The 18,203-nt window shown below is 42.0% G+C and overlaps 1 protein-coding gene across 1 annotated transcript; it reads right to left on the reverse strand.

Annotated features, from left to right (window-relative positions):
- Window positions 1-202: 202 nt before the first annotated feature.
- On the reverse strand, window positions 203-17,739 carry LOC144784894 (uncharacterized). Its single transcript, XM_078663989.1, has 9 exons — window positions 17,394-17,739; window positions 16,007-16,120; window positions 8,823-10,508; window positions 7,308-7,407; window positions 6,724-6,872; window positions 5,236-5,348; window positions 3,450-3,539; window positions 2,444-2,566; window positions 203-1,946 (listed from the first exon to the last, which is right to left on the reverse strand). Exons 1-9 carry the CDS (start codon window positions 17,458-17,460, stop codon window positions 1,779-1,781), a joined length of 2,610 nt encoding a protein of 869 aa, XP_078520115.1. The 5' UTR covers window positions 17,461-17,739; the 3' UTR covers window positions 203-1,778.
- Window positions 17,740-18,203: the final 464 nt, after the last annotated feature.

An 18,203-nucleotide genomic window follows, 5' to 3' on the forward strand; every position in this document is an offset into this window, starting at 1 on the left:
TGACTGCTTTCATACTTTTCAACACAGAACTCAACTGTACTTTTAATTAAGTTATTGGTCATTTGAGTATGACTGAATTTTCAAAAGCTGCAAGAAGTTTATGATGTAAATGTTGAGGGTAGGCAAAACCACAGGCTCTGCTGGAGCAGGAATAGCATGTGGTGTCCAATGGGAAAACACAAACCATGTATAAAGGTTATGAAAATTGCCATACATTATTTAATAAGTTGTAGTTTCATAGATTAATCCCTGGAAATAAAGTTCTAAAAACATTTAGAAAAAACAAGTGATTTGCTGCTGAGGCTAAAATCTTTTTAAATTTTGGAGCAAGGCTAGATACAAATGTTCACAAGCAAACCTGCTCCACCACCAAAGTACAGTTGAACACTGATTTGTAAAAAAAAAACAATCTTCATATTGTGACAGTCTTGCCAGAGTGCAAATAAAATAAGTTAAACAAATCAATAAATAAATATTAAATGATTAATTGTCCTTCATGATATACCAAAACTCACAAAATTGATTTGGGGTTTTAAGGTTGGAAAGGGGCTACATACCAAGAATGGAAAGGGGCTACATGACAAAGAGAAGGAAGGCACACACATCAGGTGTCCCATACACAAATGACTTTACAACTCAGGATAAAAACTTCTTTGTGGAAGGATGCCTTTGGTGGGGTTTACCTTCCCCAAACTCTAGTTCTTTCACAGGCCACCACAACATAAATGTTCATCCCTGTAATCCCAAGAGAGCTTGTCTGGGGCTAAACCAAGTATTGCCCTCACTTATCCAGGAGGCCATGATGCCATCTGTTCAGAAGAGTCGCGTAATGCAATCCCGCAGATAAATCACTCAACGGGGGGATGACAATCAGGGGAAAAAAGTAATGACCCCCACGTCCAGGAAAACAACTCCCTTGGTGTGAGAGTTATTAGTTATTTGTTTTTCGAAACAAACTCAAACTTTGGAAGTATGTTTTACAAAACGTTTGGTGGATGGCCATCAAAATCGCCGGCCACTGTCCATCAAACCTTTGGATACCTTTAAAGAAACCTCCATAGCAGCAGTTCATCTGAAGGTACAGAGATCATCGCTGGACCAGCAGTGACCTCTAAATATGGCGGTCCTCTGTCCATCAGTGTGGCAGAAGTAATGTCCTGCGCCACCTCAACTGAGAGAGTAAATACCACCAAAAGTCAGACCTGTTGTCTACTCAAACAAATCTCTGGGAGATAGATGTTCATTGAAGCATAGTATTGTAGTTGCTGTAGCTTTGCTATTTTTTTCAATTTCCATTTAAATTTCAAATCAAAACGTTTAAATTTGATTGTAACATCTTTGCATTGTAAAAGCTGTAGACAGAAAAAGTATAAAAAAGATAACGATTGCGCAAGAAAAACGACCAGACGTCAGTTTAGCGCACAATACAAAACAAAATCAGAAGGAATATTTCTGAAAGAGGGACAAGAAGGAGCGACTCGTGACCAAGCTGAAATCTGGTGTCTGAAGAGACATGCAGGGTTCAGAGACCATGTAAGGTAGAGTACAACACACTGTGCAACTTTGCCAACTGGCCCCAAGTCAACATGGAACTGTTTCACAGCTACAATGATCAGATGAGCAGGATCTTGATGATACTGCTTGGTATTCAATGGAGATCATTTGAAACAGGAAGGAACCACAATTCACAGGCTGGTTTACTCAGTAGATTCTACTCCTTTAAGGGTCCTGCAGTTATCCCTCATTTAGGTGGACATTACTCTGTAGAGATGTGATGCTCACAGCTGCTCATCTTCAGTGGAGAACGCTTCATTGATGTAGGATTGTGGCAGATTGTCTTCAGACCCATCACGGATGGTGCCGGACATGTTTGGCAGCTCCAAGGATTGTGTTGTCACCTGGTCAGCGCTATGCTTCTTCTGGACCTCCTCAAAGAGTTGCAGCACCTGGGATGAAAGCCATCAATACTGTTAGTTAAAGTAGAATATACTTTCTCTCAACTCCGCTCCCCCCTCCACTAATGGTACTTGGCCTCCAGATGAATGGATTTCAAGGCCTTTGCTTTGATGTCAAGTAGAATTCCAATTTCACTCTTTCAGCATTGTGCCCTGGGATGTCAAGAGCAATGCCCAGACATTCTGCCATATCTTATAACATTCATATTTAAGAATATTCAGAATTTACATTTTTCAATAAAAAAGAATGTCCTAGTGTTGTCTCGTTCAACCAGAAACACCTTCACATTCAGTGGCTGCCTAAATCAACAGGAAACTGATTTTCTTTCTCTGTATCACAATGTTGTATTATTTCATACTTTACCTCTGCTGTGTGACTCTCACCCAATTTGTTACCTTGGAATAACAATTCAATAGGAGCCTTTAGCTTCCTTTACGCTCCTTAGATGTCTGAACTGAGACATTGCATGGTGATATTCTGGGCTTACCTGTGATTTGGGCACGGTGCCTATCCGAAAGAAGCCAATGGTCCCACTGTCGATCTTGGTGCAGTTGACAATGGTGGAAGGGATGTTCTCCGGAGAAGCCCCATCACAGAGGACTCCATCGACCTGAGAAAAACAGCCACATATGAGCCCCTGGTCAAATATATGGTCTGATAGCAAAGGTGGTGAGGCTGCACTGGTATAATTAATTAGATTTGAAGTGTTTGATCATTTGATGTTCAGAATCAGGACTAGACTAGAGTTTCTGTCCAAAGAGCATAAGCTAAGTCATCTATACCAATATTAGTACTTTTGACAAAACAAATTAACCCACAGACATCAATTAAAAAGATACAAACCTAATCTTAACATGATGACAATTCGAGGCACTTGCAGAATTATACAGAGCACACAAGAAACTGATGTCTTTTGGAGCTTTTAATGATTGTTTGTTTTGCTATCCAAAATAGTATTTATTTTACTCCATTCACAATGATACAATGGCTGCATCCAAACCTATGAGTTCAAGTGACACAAAGATCCCTAGGAAAGGCACATTAACCCACTCAGTTATTTTATTACTCAATTTGATGTGCTGCATTATATGAAACCAATATTTTTTATATATTTTTTTCCCATTGCCCTTCTCATTGTATGTTCCTGGTCTTCTCCTTCCCCAGATATAGTCAGATTAGAGATTCTCTTTTGCACACACCTTTCTTTGTCATAGTCACGCCTCCTATGATTATTCAGGCGCTTCCATTGGTCCAGGAAGAGGAGAGGATGACCAGGTTCAAGGGTAGATATTGAAGACTTTGCAGCAAACCTCTCAGGCATATTCTAGAGAACTGCTATTTTACCTTTAAGAGTGTTTAACTATGGAAGGTGTTGCTGCTATCTGCTTCGCTGCAGTCATGCCACAAAGGGGTCTCTTTGCTCAATCAATACTTTGGATTCCCATCTAACTATAATAAAAAGCTGAAACCCTGAGGTTTATAATAACTAATACCTTGTCTCCAAGCTTGGCATACACTTGGTTGTGGTGCGTGGTGTCGGCTTCGCCACTTGGATTGGCTGAAGAAACCACAATGGGCCCAACCTGGTGAGAAACAAAGACAGTGGATTTAGATCAATTTAGATACATTCACAGTTCACAGCCTCTGCTCATAGTGACACTCTCAGCATTTCACTCCTCGCAACTGGATAGGAAGATACACATGCCCACATATGCATTCTGTGTTCTGGTGAGAGCACTGGAATAAAGACCTTGTTGAGTCAGTTAGAAAACATAGCCGGAACTTGTACCGATATTAATGGGGCCAGGAGCTTACCCTTTCCATACAGCTGTGGGCACAATGGCTGCGTAGAAGTTGGTTTTCAATCACAAGGTGGGAGACACGATCTTACTTGAGGATTCACTTCGCTTCCAGTGTTTAAAGTCAACCAGTGTTTATAACGTTTGGAACTTCTAAGTTCTGGTGCTAATAAATTGGCTTAGAACGATTCAAATGTATCCGGGTGACTGTCCCCTTTAAGCCGAAGACTTTACATGCATTTCTTCCCGATGACTAATCAGTCATGTCCTGTAACTTTAGAAGAACATACCTCCATTGGCTCCCTAGGATATATCCCCTGACGTGCTCATCACGGATACAGTTTGATGGATTTTTAACAATAACATATGCAAAGCTTATAGAGGTTAGGATTGGCAAAGTGTTTCCATTACTGGTGGGAGTAAAGGGCAGTAGTTCAAATGAAAGGGATCTGTGCCTTGTCCAGATTTTAATAGTTCATATTATTTGGAACCAAAAGCTCTGTGAATGATTCAGCGCAATGATAGTTCTCTTACAGAAGGAGTGTCACTGAGGAATGGTACATGGCCACCATTTTATATTTTCATGAGTCACCTGGGTGTGCCAGTTACACTCAAATTAGTGGGCACCTGCCCCTATTATAAAAGGGGTGAGATTTGATCTTTGGTAGAAAATCCAAAAAGAAAGTGAGAAAAATATTAGTCACAGGAGAATGGTAGATGAATTCCTATGCCTTATATGTATGAAGGGCGTGGCAAGAGGCCCACAATCTCATTCTCTTTAAGGACATATGGATATGGACATTCTTCCACATGCATAGAAGAGAGACCTCCTTCATATAGGGCTTGAAGCAGGGCTTGGCCTCTGAATAGAACACAGGATGCGGTGATACATAGAGATTTATCTTTACAACCACCTTCTAAGAGGGTTCTTAGATGAAGTCTCATTCCTCCCTCTATAAGTGTACGCCCAATTTATATAAAGAGCTGAGTTGTACCAGCCTTCCCGAAGACGTACACTTGTCTGTCCACTTTAAAGGTATCAAGGGGTTTCCAACACATTATATTTACATCTGGAATGAATAGTATGAGGAATGATCTCCATTATCTTAAAAAAAACCATGGAGAAGTCAATTGAACCCTATTTTTGAATGGTAAGGCAATGGTTGTACCATCCCACCCTCACAGAGGTACTGGTTGTATGCCTACCCATCACCCGTCTTGAATGCAATTGTGATGTCTGCCACTCCTCTTATTGAAAGGAACGTGTTTCAGCTGGTCTTGCTAGACCTAAATTTGTTTATTCATCATACCCTTGTGATGCATCTGCCGATCACCCAGCCCAAAGTATTAAATTTGTGTCTGCTTCACCATTTCCAAGTCAAGGTAATTAGCCTGAGTCAGGGTCACTTGCAAGATGCACAGATGTCTCTATCATCCCCACTGCTGCAGTGGTACCATTGCAGTGTCATCAGTCACTCACCTGATCTATCAGATGTGTGGTTACGGAGCAGTCTGGGATCCGGATGGCGATGCTCTCCGCAGTGCCGATGTACTTTGCGGAGTCTTTCAGACCAAAGCAGTCCAGCCAGGCCCCTGTTCATTCAAGATAAAGCAGAGGAAAGATCAGCAAAATGTGATAATACCCCTTGAACACACAACAGTCATTTAATCCCTGAGCACCAATTACTTGGGTCCATTTGTTGACCATTCACAAGAACACTGGCCCTCAAGTCCATCAGTATCATGACTACCCTAAGTGACCTGATGGATTGTAGCTCATTCATGGGAGACAATTTTTACAAATGCTTTTAATATATTTATTTTATGGTGCTGTGCATGGCTCCTCTTGGGATAGTCAAAAAAGCTTTTTGACAAAGAACATGGAAGCACATGTACAGCTGGGTAGGTTATGTGTGTGTATATGTTGGAGATATTGGTACAGTGCAGAATTAGCAGTATTGTGGGTGGGGTTAAATACGATACAATATGCAGTAATATTTTTAGCAGCAGCAGGTTATAGGTTATAGGTAGAAGTCAAAGTCAGTGTGTGAGGCTCTAGTTGTGGGAGTGGGCCGCCACGCTGTTGCCCCACTTTCACACTGCCAAAGCCAAAATAGACCGCTAGCCAGATTTTACTTTTTAAGTCGTTGGCGGGCAGTTCTTTGGCATTCCCACGCTGATGCCTTTAAAATAAGCACCAGAAGGGGACCTCAAAGCATGTTCCTGCATATACTGAAACACACAATGTTGTGCATTTTGTTCCATGCAGGGACATGGAGGTGCATGCAGACAGGGGGACACACCATGAGCCCCCCTGCGTGCACCCTATGGCGCCGAGGCAGAGGGGGGCCCTGAAGGACCACCTTTGTTTCTTCACCACCACACTTTCCATGGCAGTCGCACCCCAATGAAAAGTGCAGCAGAGCGGAAACTCCTAATATACTTTGTGGTGCTGCAGTAGAATCACCTGTATAGTAGAGGCCTCAGACACCACACCACCACCAGGTGGTTTTGGTGGTCCCAGGGTGGCCCGACCACCCTATTCATAATAGAGTGGTCAGAAGACAGCTTCCGCCACGCCCCGCAAGTCTGGTGGTCCATGGACCACCAGACTTATGTCCCTTATACTTCTTAGAGGAAATAAGAAAACATTGCGTCTTAGAAAATATAGAGGATGCGCACAAAACTCTCCTGAAGAGAGGTGGTGGTGCAAAACAGCGAGTAGGGACAGATGTTGGCAAAAAATAATACTGACTATGGAGGTGCATGCTTCAGATTGAGTTAAATTTGTGTTCCAAGGATGGGTACCGAAAAGGGAGACCTGAGTAAGCATGGAGATTTGTGTGACTTCCACCTCAATGTGTGAGTGTTGGGTAGAATTACAAATGAGATTAAACCATCACCTTCAAGGGAGATAATTAAGAAAGTGCTGAGTGGATTCCTTGTGGATTCAAAACCAGTTTCTTACCTCTTGGGATGACCAAGCTGATCTGGTTTGGCCAGACTGCCTGCATGAAGTCCCACAGCAGGGGGCTGAACAGATGCCGAGCCGGCTCCAGCTGCCTCAGGTTCGAGATCCAGATCGACATGGGGGCATCCTTGGGCTTGAGTTTTGTCCTGGATGGAAAATGAGGACAAATGTCAAAAGTGTGGAAGGAAGCTTGGAACACTTACTGTAGGTCCTTCTCTTTAAATGACACCTTCATATACAATGGTGTACACTGTGCCCACTCTATCAGACATTTCAGTAGATATCTCTTATCCTGAACTCCCAAATTTAGCAAAACATTTAGTAAAAAAGACAGATTCTTAGAATTGTATCTGCAGTTTGTAGTCAAAAAAGAAACAAGGCACCCCCTCTTCTTCTGTCTAGCTGATCGTGACCCCCTGAAGAAAGCTTCCTATGCAACCACAAAGCATTCCTAATCAGAAAAATGTTTCCAGGAGTCATTATTTGGTAATGTATTCTCATTTCAGGGTTTTATATTAAAATATAGTGTTTCAGTACCAGATATCAAGACTGAAAGATGGGGTCTTCAAATGAACACATACCTATACACCTTCTCAACGGCAGACGGGCGATTGCAGGCTCCCACCACCACATACACCGTGTCTGTGGGGATGCCACAGATTCCTCCATCTTTCATGATCTCTGCAACAGAACAAAAGGGACCATCCAGTTAGTAACACATGGGCAGCCTTCTAAGCGCATTCATAGAAATACAGTCATTAAATAGCCAGCGCTCCGCTCCTGTATTTATAAGGCAGGCCTAGATGGTGTTCAGAGGTCTTTAGGTCACAATTGGCGCAGTAGAATAAAAATATGCTTTCAAATCAATACGTTTCCATTGCAGCGGAATTACTCTCTGAAATCATATTTAACTACATATCTATATCGATCTATATATATATATATATATATATATATCCGCTTCAGCGCGGCGCAGATTCCTGCGCTGTGCTGAACGTTCCATTGAGCCAATGGAACGATGACGGAACGGTTCTGTCATGAGCACAGCTCAACCGTCGCTCATGACGGAACCGTTCTGTCATAAGCATGGAAGGGGTTAAATATATATATATATATATATATATATATATATATATATATATATATATATATATATATCTATATATATATATATATATATATATATATATATATATATATATATATATATGTATATATATATATATATTCTTAGTTAAATAAGATTTTGAGAGAGTAATTTTTATGCAATGCAAACTTAATGATTTGTAAGCCTATTCTTAACCTAAAGGTTGGAGATGCAACATAATCTAGTGTACATCTGTAATGTTGAGTTTAGACCCTGTTAGGGGTAAAAGGCTGTTCATTTTGCATCCTAAAAAACTAGAAAATCACTTTTAGGAAGTTTTAGAAAAGTATTTAGAGTAACACTGAATGTGCATCAATTCGTTGATGAAGGGCACGATTCACAGAACTAACATAAGACAAATCCTAAACTTACTACTTTTGGTATTCACAGAAAGGCATTTAGTAGTAGTAAAGTCCGGATTTTGGCATAAGTTTGACCAAATACCCAAAGGGATCTTTCCTTTCTCAATAAATTTGACTTAAGACAGACTTAAGACAGTCTTAAGACAAACTTAAGACAGACTTAAGATAAAATCCTAACTTTACTACTACTAAATGCCTTCTGTGAATACCAAAAGTAGTAAGTTTAGGATTTTGTCTTAAGTTAGTTCTGTGAATCAGGCCCGATGTCAGTAATTCAGGATTTTTAAGTATGATAAAGCCTCGGCATGAAAACGATGGCGAGGGTTGTTTGCTGATTGGAAAGATCCCAAGAGCGCCTGTTGTCAATGAAGACTAAGAGATTACTAGAACCCACAATATGCTAAAGTATTTTCATGACCCATTAGGATATGAATGTTCCCAAATCTAGAAAAGCATTCAGATGTTGAAAATGTGCAATGCAATTCAAGCTGAAAAAAGATCATGATTTACTTTATCTTTATAAGCAGTTCCATCATTTCTAGTTTCATTCAAGTCATTGACATGTTTCGACCATGGAGTGTCCTTACCTGCAATCTGCTGGACAGATGTGGTCCTCCTGGCAGGAAGATGAGGGCACTTTGAGGATCCACCTTCACAGCCTTGAAGCTTTACTAGGGGGCGGCCCATGGGCAGTTGAGGTTCTTCAAAGGTGCTACTGACCAGCCCTGATAGGAAGCAGTAGAAGCTGACCAAGCCGAAAAGGATGGTGACAGCGACATCATACCCAACGGGGAGCGCATTGACTGCATCCAGCAAGAAACTAATGAGGATGAGCTCAAAGGTGAGGGAATAGAGGAACCAAGCTATGTTCAGGAAGAGTGTGCAGAAGATAATGAAGCCATTGAAGAGCATGAAACAGATGATGCCCACTGCCACGTGGAAGCCCCTGGTGGATCCGTAAAGGCCACCATACCTAGTAAGGCCCCAGATGATCCACATGAATCCATAGAGAATAAATGCACAGCTCTCTAGGGTCTTGCCACGAGAGAAGGCAACTGAGCCACAGACGAGCTTCAGAATCCCACCAGAGACCACCACCCATGGGAGGACCACGGTGGCACGTGGGTCCATTGGATCAACAGCCATAGTAATCGCAAAGGCTGCCAGGACGCTGCATACGTGACCCAACACTTCACCATCAGCATACTTAGAGTAGCCAAGGTAGGGGAAATGCAATTCTTTTTCTTGCCGCAACTTGAAATAACTCATGGCAGAAAACAGTTTCTTAAAAATCCCCTCCCCCACTGGGATCTTCTTAGGGGCTTTCAGATTGTAAAGTTTAGCCAGAGCCAGTATAGCCGATGCCACATAAATTGCCACATTCACACCTTGGGATCCACCGTGGAAGAAACCGTTGGGTTGACAGGCCACAGCTATGCAGTATGCCACAAAAAACAGAAGATACAAGCTGTCCCACACACTCTTCCCAACAATGAAAAGGGCTAGGACAGAAAACAAGATGGCAAATAAGACCAATAATGGGACTGGGAAAACAGGCTCATCGGGCTGCCAGACCCGGTACAGCAACGAATAACCCTCAGCAAACCTTAGGACAGAGGTGAAGCCAAAGAACGTGGCTGACAAGGGATCGAAACAACGATACGATAGGACACAAACGCCAATCTGGAAAAGTGCTGCTGTCCAGAGCCAGGGCACCTGCCCCACAAAGAGGCTGGTGGTCACTCCCAGGACCCTACAGCCAAAAACACTGGCAGACGCCATGTTCAGAAGAAGACCGATTACCACTAAATCATTTCTGCTGGAGACGTTGGGCTGGGACTTATCATCGGCTTTAGCCTTGGCCATATCAGTGCCAGGGATGGAGATTCGCTTCGTAGTAAGGATATGAATAGCTCGTGCTACCCCAAAGTAAACCCCAATGATGCAAACAATAAGGTGGCTACAGGCCACGGCAGACGAGCCGAAGCTACTGTCATAATACGTGGCAATCTCATGGGCAGCTGAGAGAGAGAGGGCCAGGGCCATTATACTGAGAAAGGCTTCCTTCTGAAGAGCCCCAACTGCAGAGATGATAAGTAGACCCAGGGCGAAGGCGGCCAGCCCAGGGACCATGGCGTCCCGGAGATCAGGGACTCCACTCAGGACCTTCTGTCCTTCCAGAATGTAGATAACGCCCTTGCTGCACCATAATGCGGAGACCGTCAAGGAGAAGGACACGAACAAAGGGATAGGTCCTCGGCTCTTTCGGACTCCTGCAAGAGAGAAGGAGAAGATGAGTGACATGAAGGAATGAGCTAGTGAAAGACTGACTGCCATTTACAGGAACAAAGAGAAAGAGAATATGAAAGGGTGAACAAGGATTGAAACGGAGAAAGGAACATAGAGGGCAGAATGGGATAGAAGAGAAAGATAGAGAAGATATTATCAGAGATGAGAAGAGGAACTATGTCTATGAGAGAAGCACAGAGAGAGAGAGTGAGAGAAAGAGCATGAGAGAGACTATATTTGTGAGAGAGTCGGAACGAGCAAAAGGAATCGGAAGGAGTAAGGATGAAATGGGAAAAACATAAAGATAGGTAGAAAATCAAAAGGAATGAATAAATAAATAAACAGGACAAATAATGAGGGAAACAAAGAAAAGAAAATAGAAAAAGAAGCCATAGAGAAAACAGGAAATAAGGAATGTGAAAAGAAAACATTGTACATTTTGTCAAATCACCCTATTGTTGTTTTCCTCCCAGCCTACTTGTGCGATACAAACCTTGACCCTAATACTGTGCCCTTTACATTTCCTGGCAGGAGCTCTCAAATTACAGAAGATCCTAAGGGTGAGTGTAATGAACTTGAGGTTTCAGAGAACACAGTGGTGGGTGACTACTGTGCATGGGAAGAAGGATGGTTGGTAGCAGTGGTTAGTGTGGGGGGCACTGGTCTTTTCCTTAGTAATGTTAGTTAGTGTCCCTCATAATTAGGTTCCTTCACTTGTAAGTACATTGTAAAGGTATGGTGTGTACAGGGAGACCGCCTGGACATGTTACATGCATCCCAAAATGAGGCTGAAGGCCATTCAGACTTCACTGCCCTCGGAGCATTGAGATCGGACGGGCACTGCACCTCGGGGACCCTGCAGGAGCTTCATCTTAGTGTAGTATCCTGGTTTACCTACCTGGACATTGAGTACTCAGATCTTATTTATTTATTTATTTATTTATTCAAAGTTTTATATAGCGCGAACAAGATCCTTACAGATATCAGAGCGCTTCACAAAGACAGGGAAGGGGCAACAGAGTAAACAGAGATAATGGGAACAATATAATAATCAGTGACAAGGTAATAACATGGATGATAAAAACAGACATAACACCAATCCATATATGATCAGGTAGGTAACATGGTAACATGGTAATAACATGGTAATAACATGGTAAGTAACATGGTAATAACATGGATGAAAAAAAACAACATAAAACCACTCCATATATGATCAGGTAAGGGAGTAGTATATAGCAGCACAGGTCATTGATCCGACTACCATGGCGTACAGGTGGATCAGTAAACTAACGTGTATCATATCTTGGTCAGTAGTAATAGAGTAGCGTAATAGTGCCCCCAACAAGTCGAGGATAGGCAGAGCAGCGATACAAGCAATGCAGAGTCTCTGACCCAACATCTGTAGCGATCAGGAAATATTGGCCAGAAGCATTGTTTTCACCTCTTTCTTGAAGAGTGCAGTGGAGGTGATTAGCCGTGTTTCAGGAGGGAGCGCATTCCAGATCCTGGGTGCCATTCCTGAGAAGGAGCGTTTGTAAGTTTTCGCTTTCCGAAATCTACGGGGTTTCAGGAGTAGATTTTTAGTACTCCTATTGGATCTCGACCCTCCTGATATAGACAGGACCTTCCCAGAGGTAATGCACACAGAGGATAAATTATCTATATGTGGTCCAGTCTGCGATCCCTTTGACCACTGGATGCAACGCCCTCTAATCTAATATGGAAGGCGAGCTCTGCGGAAGATGTGCTCAGTGGTAGACTAGCTTTTTAAAAGGCTTCAACGTGTGATTGGCCCTTGTGTCCTCTTGTGCCCACAACTTGTCAAACATACCAGTATTTCATGGACACTACCTAATATTCATGTTAGACTTAGAATGAGCTCTGAGGATCAGCCTTGAGGAGGGTGCACAGACATAATATCGACTCCAAAATATCGTCTGGACAGAATATCGAGTTTTAAATATCGTTTGGAGAAAATATCGACTAGACAGAATATCGACAGCCAAAATATCGTTTTTAAGTTAAGTGAAGTAATATCGACTGTAAATAATATAGACAGTGAAAATATCCAAGTATATAATCTAGATAGTAAAAAATATAGTTTTTTAAATAATATTTAATTATTTATAGTGTGTTTATGTTATAATATGTGTGAAAAGTGTCAATTTATTTTATTATTTTTTTTAATTAATTATTTTTTTAATTATTGTGTAATTTAATTCTGTAGCGGGTTGTGGGTTTATAGGGGAATAGGGTGGGAAGTAATTTAATTATAATTAATTAAATATGTAAATTTATTAATTGGTAGTAATAATTAATTAATTGGTAATTAAATAATATATGTTAATTATTTAAAATTTAATTGGTAATTAATTTTATTTAATTGATTAATTGCTAATTATGTCAATTAAAATAATTTATTTTCTCTAGCGGGTTGTGGGTTTATAGGGGAATAGGGTGGGAAGTAATTTAATTATAATTAATTAAATATGTAAATTTATTAATTGGTAGTAATAATTAATTAATTGGTAATTAAATAATATATGTTAATTATTTAAAATTTAATTGGTAATTAATTTTATTTAATTGATTAATTGCTAATTATGTCAATTAAAATAATTTATTTTCTCTAGCGGGTTGTGGGTTTATAGGGGAATAGGGTGGGAAGTAATTTAATTATAATTGAGAAAATATGTAATATTATTAATTGGTAGTAATAATTAATTAATTGGTAATTAAATAATATATGTTAATTATTTAAAATGTAATTGGTAATTAATTTTATTTAATTGATTAATTGCTAATTATGTCAATTAAAATAATGTATTTTCTCTAGCGGGTTGTGGGTTTATAGGGGAATAGGGTGGGAAGTAATTTAATTATAATTAATTAAATATGTTAATTTAATAATTGGTAGTAATATTTAATTAATTGTTAATTAAAAAATGTTTGTTAATTAATTAAAATGTAATTGGTAATTAATTTTATTTAATTGATTAATTGCTAATTATGTTAAATGAAAGGGGTATTTTTAGGGTTCAGGGTCAGTTTTTAGTTTTTTGGGTAAAGGGGTATTTTTAGGGTTCAGGGTCAGTTTTCAGTTTTTGGGTAAAGGGGTATTTTTAGGGTTCAGGGTCAGTTTTCAGTTTTTGGGTAAAGGGGTATTTTTAGGGTTCAGGGTCAGTTACTAGTTTTTGGGTAAAGGGGTATTTTTAGGGTTCAGGGTCAGTTTTCAGTTTTTGGGTAAAGGGATATTTTTAGGGTTCAGGGTCAGTTTTCAGTTTTTGGGTAAAGGGGTATTTTTAGGGTTCAGGGTCAGTTTTTAGTTTTTGGGTAAAGGGGTATTTTTAGGGTTCAGGGTCAGTTTTCAGTTTTTGGGTAAAGGGGTATTTTTAGGGTTCAGGGTCAGTTTTCAGTTTTTGGGTAAAGGGGTATTTTTAGGGTTCAGGGTCAGTTTTCAGTTTTTGGGTCAAGGGGTATTTTTAGGGTTCAGGGTCAGTTTTCAGTTTTTGGGTAAAGGGTTATTTTTAGGGTTCAGGGTCAGTTTTTAGTTTTTGGGTAAAGGGGTATTTTTAGGGTTCAGGGTCAGTTTTGGGTTTTTGGGGTACATATACAATATTGCCTATTATTTAATTAAATGTTGTTACTATATATATATGTTTTAAGAAATATGATTAAAAATATATATTTTTTTTACTTTCATTAAATATTTAATTATTAAAAGTTATTTTAAGTATTGTTAATTATATTTTAGTAATTAATTTTTTATATTAATGTAATTAAACATTGTTTTTAGTAAAGTCGATATTTTTTACAACGATATTTTTGTAAACGATATTTTGTAGTCGATATTTTTGTACTTACCTGTTTGTACATACAAACTCGATATTTTTGTAGTAGATATTTTCACCTCGATATTTTGGGTACTCGATATTGTGGTAGTCGATATTCTTTCAGTGATCCCTTGAGGAGAGCCTGACCAGGGCAAGAGCTCATAAGTTGTGGGTTTCCACCAAGGATAGGATTCAACCTGGAATACATGACCCTGCTCCTGAGCCAGGCCTAGAAAGCATGCTCGAGGGCTGCACAGCTGAGGCATGGCCTGGCTTGGAGGTCAACTACAAGGCACAGCTGAGACCTGCCTTGGGAAGAGTCCAGGAAGTGACCCTGCTTAGAATCCAAGAGGATATGATGATGACCTCTGGATGGACAACATCTTGTCAATGTTTAGTTAAGGACATTGGGGATGTGAAATATATAGCTCTGGGCACAATACACAGCACCTTAAAATGTAATAGCATGAATTGGCAGCCATTGTAAGGGGCTTAGGATGGGGGTGGAATAAATGAGCTGCAAAGCTCCCACTACCCCGTTAGTATTTACCTTGTAATAAAAGTAACTTAAGCTTAACTGCAGACACTCGGTTTTTGACACTACTGAATACTTTTAGCTCAGGTATTTGATTTCCCCTAAGAATTGGTGTTTAGTTCTTGTCCTCGTCCGGAATTCATTCTGTGCCCGGTGCTTGTGCTGTGGGCAGTCTAGGGCCGGGTGTGAAATTCCGCTCCAACTCCGCGCTCCATGTAGCACGCGGAGTTCCAAAATACTCAGCGGAGGGGAGCTTTTATCCTCCCTCGTGAACGTTGGTGAGCGTGAGTGAGGAGAATCTTACTCAAGACCACCTCCCGGCGAGAGTCGCCGATGGTGGCCACCGCTCGCATTGAGAACATTTCAGCTCGCGTTGAGGAATCTGTTGCTCGAGTAGAAGATCTACTTGAGTGGGAGAAAGAAGCAGTTCTCTCTTGTGCTGCACGTGGTGCAATTTGCGCTGACTCTATAGTGTGGGACAAACACCGGGCGCTGAAAATCAGCGTGAACGGCGCAACCTAGCACACTCCGCCACAAGCGCAACTCCGCGTAGCTCGGCAGAGTTTTTTTGTCACTTTGCAGAGTTCCACTAATCCACGAACTCCGCCCAGGCCCCTGTACACACTTCACACCCTGGACCCCCACCCTTCAGAGTGAGGGATATCTCTTGTTCAGTTGTCTCACACCAGCCTCAGCATCACTGTGGTGGTCCTCGGATGCAGGGATACTGGCGTTCCATCGTACTCGGTATTGTAAAGTGAACACAAGAGCATTCCTCCTGTTGGCCCCTAATTTATGCAGCACGAGCATGGAGTCTCTAGGGGTGAGGAGGATTTTCTGAAATTTTGCAAAAGTTTCAAAACGTGGCTTTTCAGTTCAGTTGAAAGCGTGCAGACCTGGCTTCCAGCTGAACGCAGTCCGTGTTGGTAACAGTTGTGCTTCATAAATGTTATCATTAATTAATTCATTCATTCATTCCTCATTGACAGACACTATAGTCACCCACTAAGTTAACAGATTAACTTGGCTTTAATTCATCCTAATCACACCCTAGTGCCCACGAGATGAATGAAGACCCCTCACCATCGGATGCCCCCCCTTGGGGTCTCACCTGTGTACCCCAGAAGAGCTGCCACCGTGACCAGCAGGACCCCCAGGGCTGTGCTGGGGATGAGGGGCGGCGACCTGTTGGAGGTGTAGGAACTCACGGCAAGCAGGAGAGACCCTGGAAAGACAGGAAAAACCGCAATGAATAGTAAACAGCACACACCCTGCAGGCTTCCTCCCTAGGCAGCAGCTCAGCCAATGGCCTTTTAAGAAATGTAATAATACGTCATTTAAGAAATAGAACAAGTCCGTTCATCTCGGTCCTTCTCCTTTTTGTTTAAAATCCATTCAGCTTGAACCATTTTAATGAGAAAACTGACCATCCTGGCACGTATTCTAACTACACACGTTCTTATTTACAAGTCCCTTTCGCCGCCGGTACGTCCCAATTTCTCATATTAAAATAATTACATATTTAAATGAGCTCCTTAGTGCAGAGAATATTGTTTTCTCTTAGTCGGATCATAAACCCTAATCTTGGAGTGACCTCACAGTTTGGCTATTCTGGGTAGAGGATTAATATATGGCACAGGACACGACAAAACACACAGACCACTCAGGGAACATGACTTCGGGCGGTGGCATCACTGACACTGGAAAGTGACGTCACTCAGGTAACTGGCATCGCTGACACTGGAAAGTGACGTCACTCAGGGAACGTGACTTCAGCAGTGGCATCACTGACACTGGAAAGTGACGTCACTCAGGGAACCTGACTTCAGCGATAGTATCACTGACACTGGAAATTGACGTCACTCAGGGAACATGACTTCAGGCGGCGGCATCACTGACACTGGAAAGTGACGTCACGCAGGGAACATGACTTCGGGCGGTGGCATCACTGACACTGGAAAGTGACGTCACTCAGGGAACATGACTTCAGCGGTGGCATCACTGACACTGGAAAGTGACGTCACTCAGGGAACATGACTTCAGACGGCGGCATCTTGTCCCTGGACATCACTATACAGACGAACCCCAGTCTTTCATGTTCTTCCAGGGGCCCGTAGCTAGTCTATGACGCCAGTTTAGGCACATGACATCACACAAGGACATCACAACGTTGTTTCTGGGCGCTAGATTCAGCAATGCTTCCCTATGGAAATCCTTGTTTTTCATTTTCTAACGCTAAATTTCCAAAGTTCAACCGAGGGTTGGTTTGTACCCCCACTTATAATTCTCAACGTAATAATCACACGGCGCTTGACACCACTGGGCATCTAAGCGCTGTGAAATTGCCACCTCTCACAGTTCAATGAATGAGTTTTAGGCGCTAGTTCTGAGTTTCATGAAGCACCTGCGTTTTCAGGCACGTGCATTAAGTCACTGAGCTATCTTACTTAACATAGCTTAACGTCGCCAGCTCCGTAAACCGCGGGCACGGGTCTTACCTGCAGAGACTGACAGGATCCCGACCGAGTAGTGAAGGGGCTCGGGGGCCCTCCCTGGCGCTGTCATCCTGCAGCTCGTCGGGATTCGGCGCCTGCGCTCGGCGGGGATGAGTGTGGCTCTCTGGAGCGAGGGTGAAGCAGTGCCGCCGTCCGGGCCGGGCAGCGCTTTATGTGAGCAGCGGAGGGTGTGCCAGAGACGCCTGCTGCGGGGCTGCTCGGTGATTCATCCTCGTGGATGCGTCTTCCTGGTGGGGGAGGGGCTACAGGGAGGCGCTCGGGAGATAGAAGGAGCCGGGCAGTGGCAGCGGTGCGGGCACTCACAGGACCCGAGGGCGGGTGGGGACTTTCCCCGCGGTGAGCTCACCTTTCAATAAACGAGCATTGGTAACTCCCAGAGGCCACTGCCTGCACATCCTGGAATATCCTGTATCCCAGAAGGAGTTTCGATTGGTTCCTGTGATTATTTTTCCTTCCCAGTGTTCTACAAATTTAAATACGTCAGGACTAAACCAATGGGAGTCGTTGTTGTGTGGTTTAAAGGTTTTCCCCAACCGAGCGCCTTGGAGGCACCTTTTCTAGGGTGTAGGTGGAATATATGCCTTTTATATGGTTTTCTAATAACTTTGGCACTTTCACAATTCGATGTATTTTTTCAGTAGTTTCATTGTGGAAAGTTTTGGGGTGATCTGCCAAGCAAGAGCTGAGAAAAAGGGGGTTCCCAAAATAAAAAATCCCCAACATTTTCTATTGATTTTTTTTAGAAAGCCGTACAGCTAAAACTTGAACAGAATTACACTAAATTTGGAAGGA

Source organism: Lissotriton helveticus, chromosome 10, assembly GCF_964261635.1.
Source record: "Lissotriton helveticus chromosome 10, aLisHel1.1, whole genome shotgun sequence".
Taxonomy (NCBI): domain Eukaryota; kingdom Metazoa; phylum Chordata; class Amphibia; order Caudata; family Salamandridae; genus Lissotriton; species Lissotriton helveticus.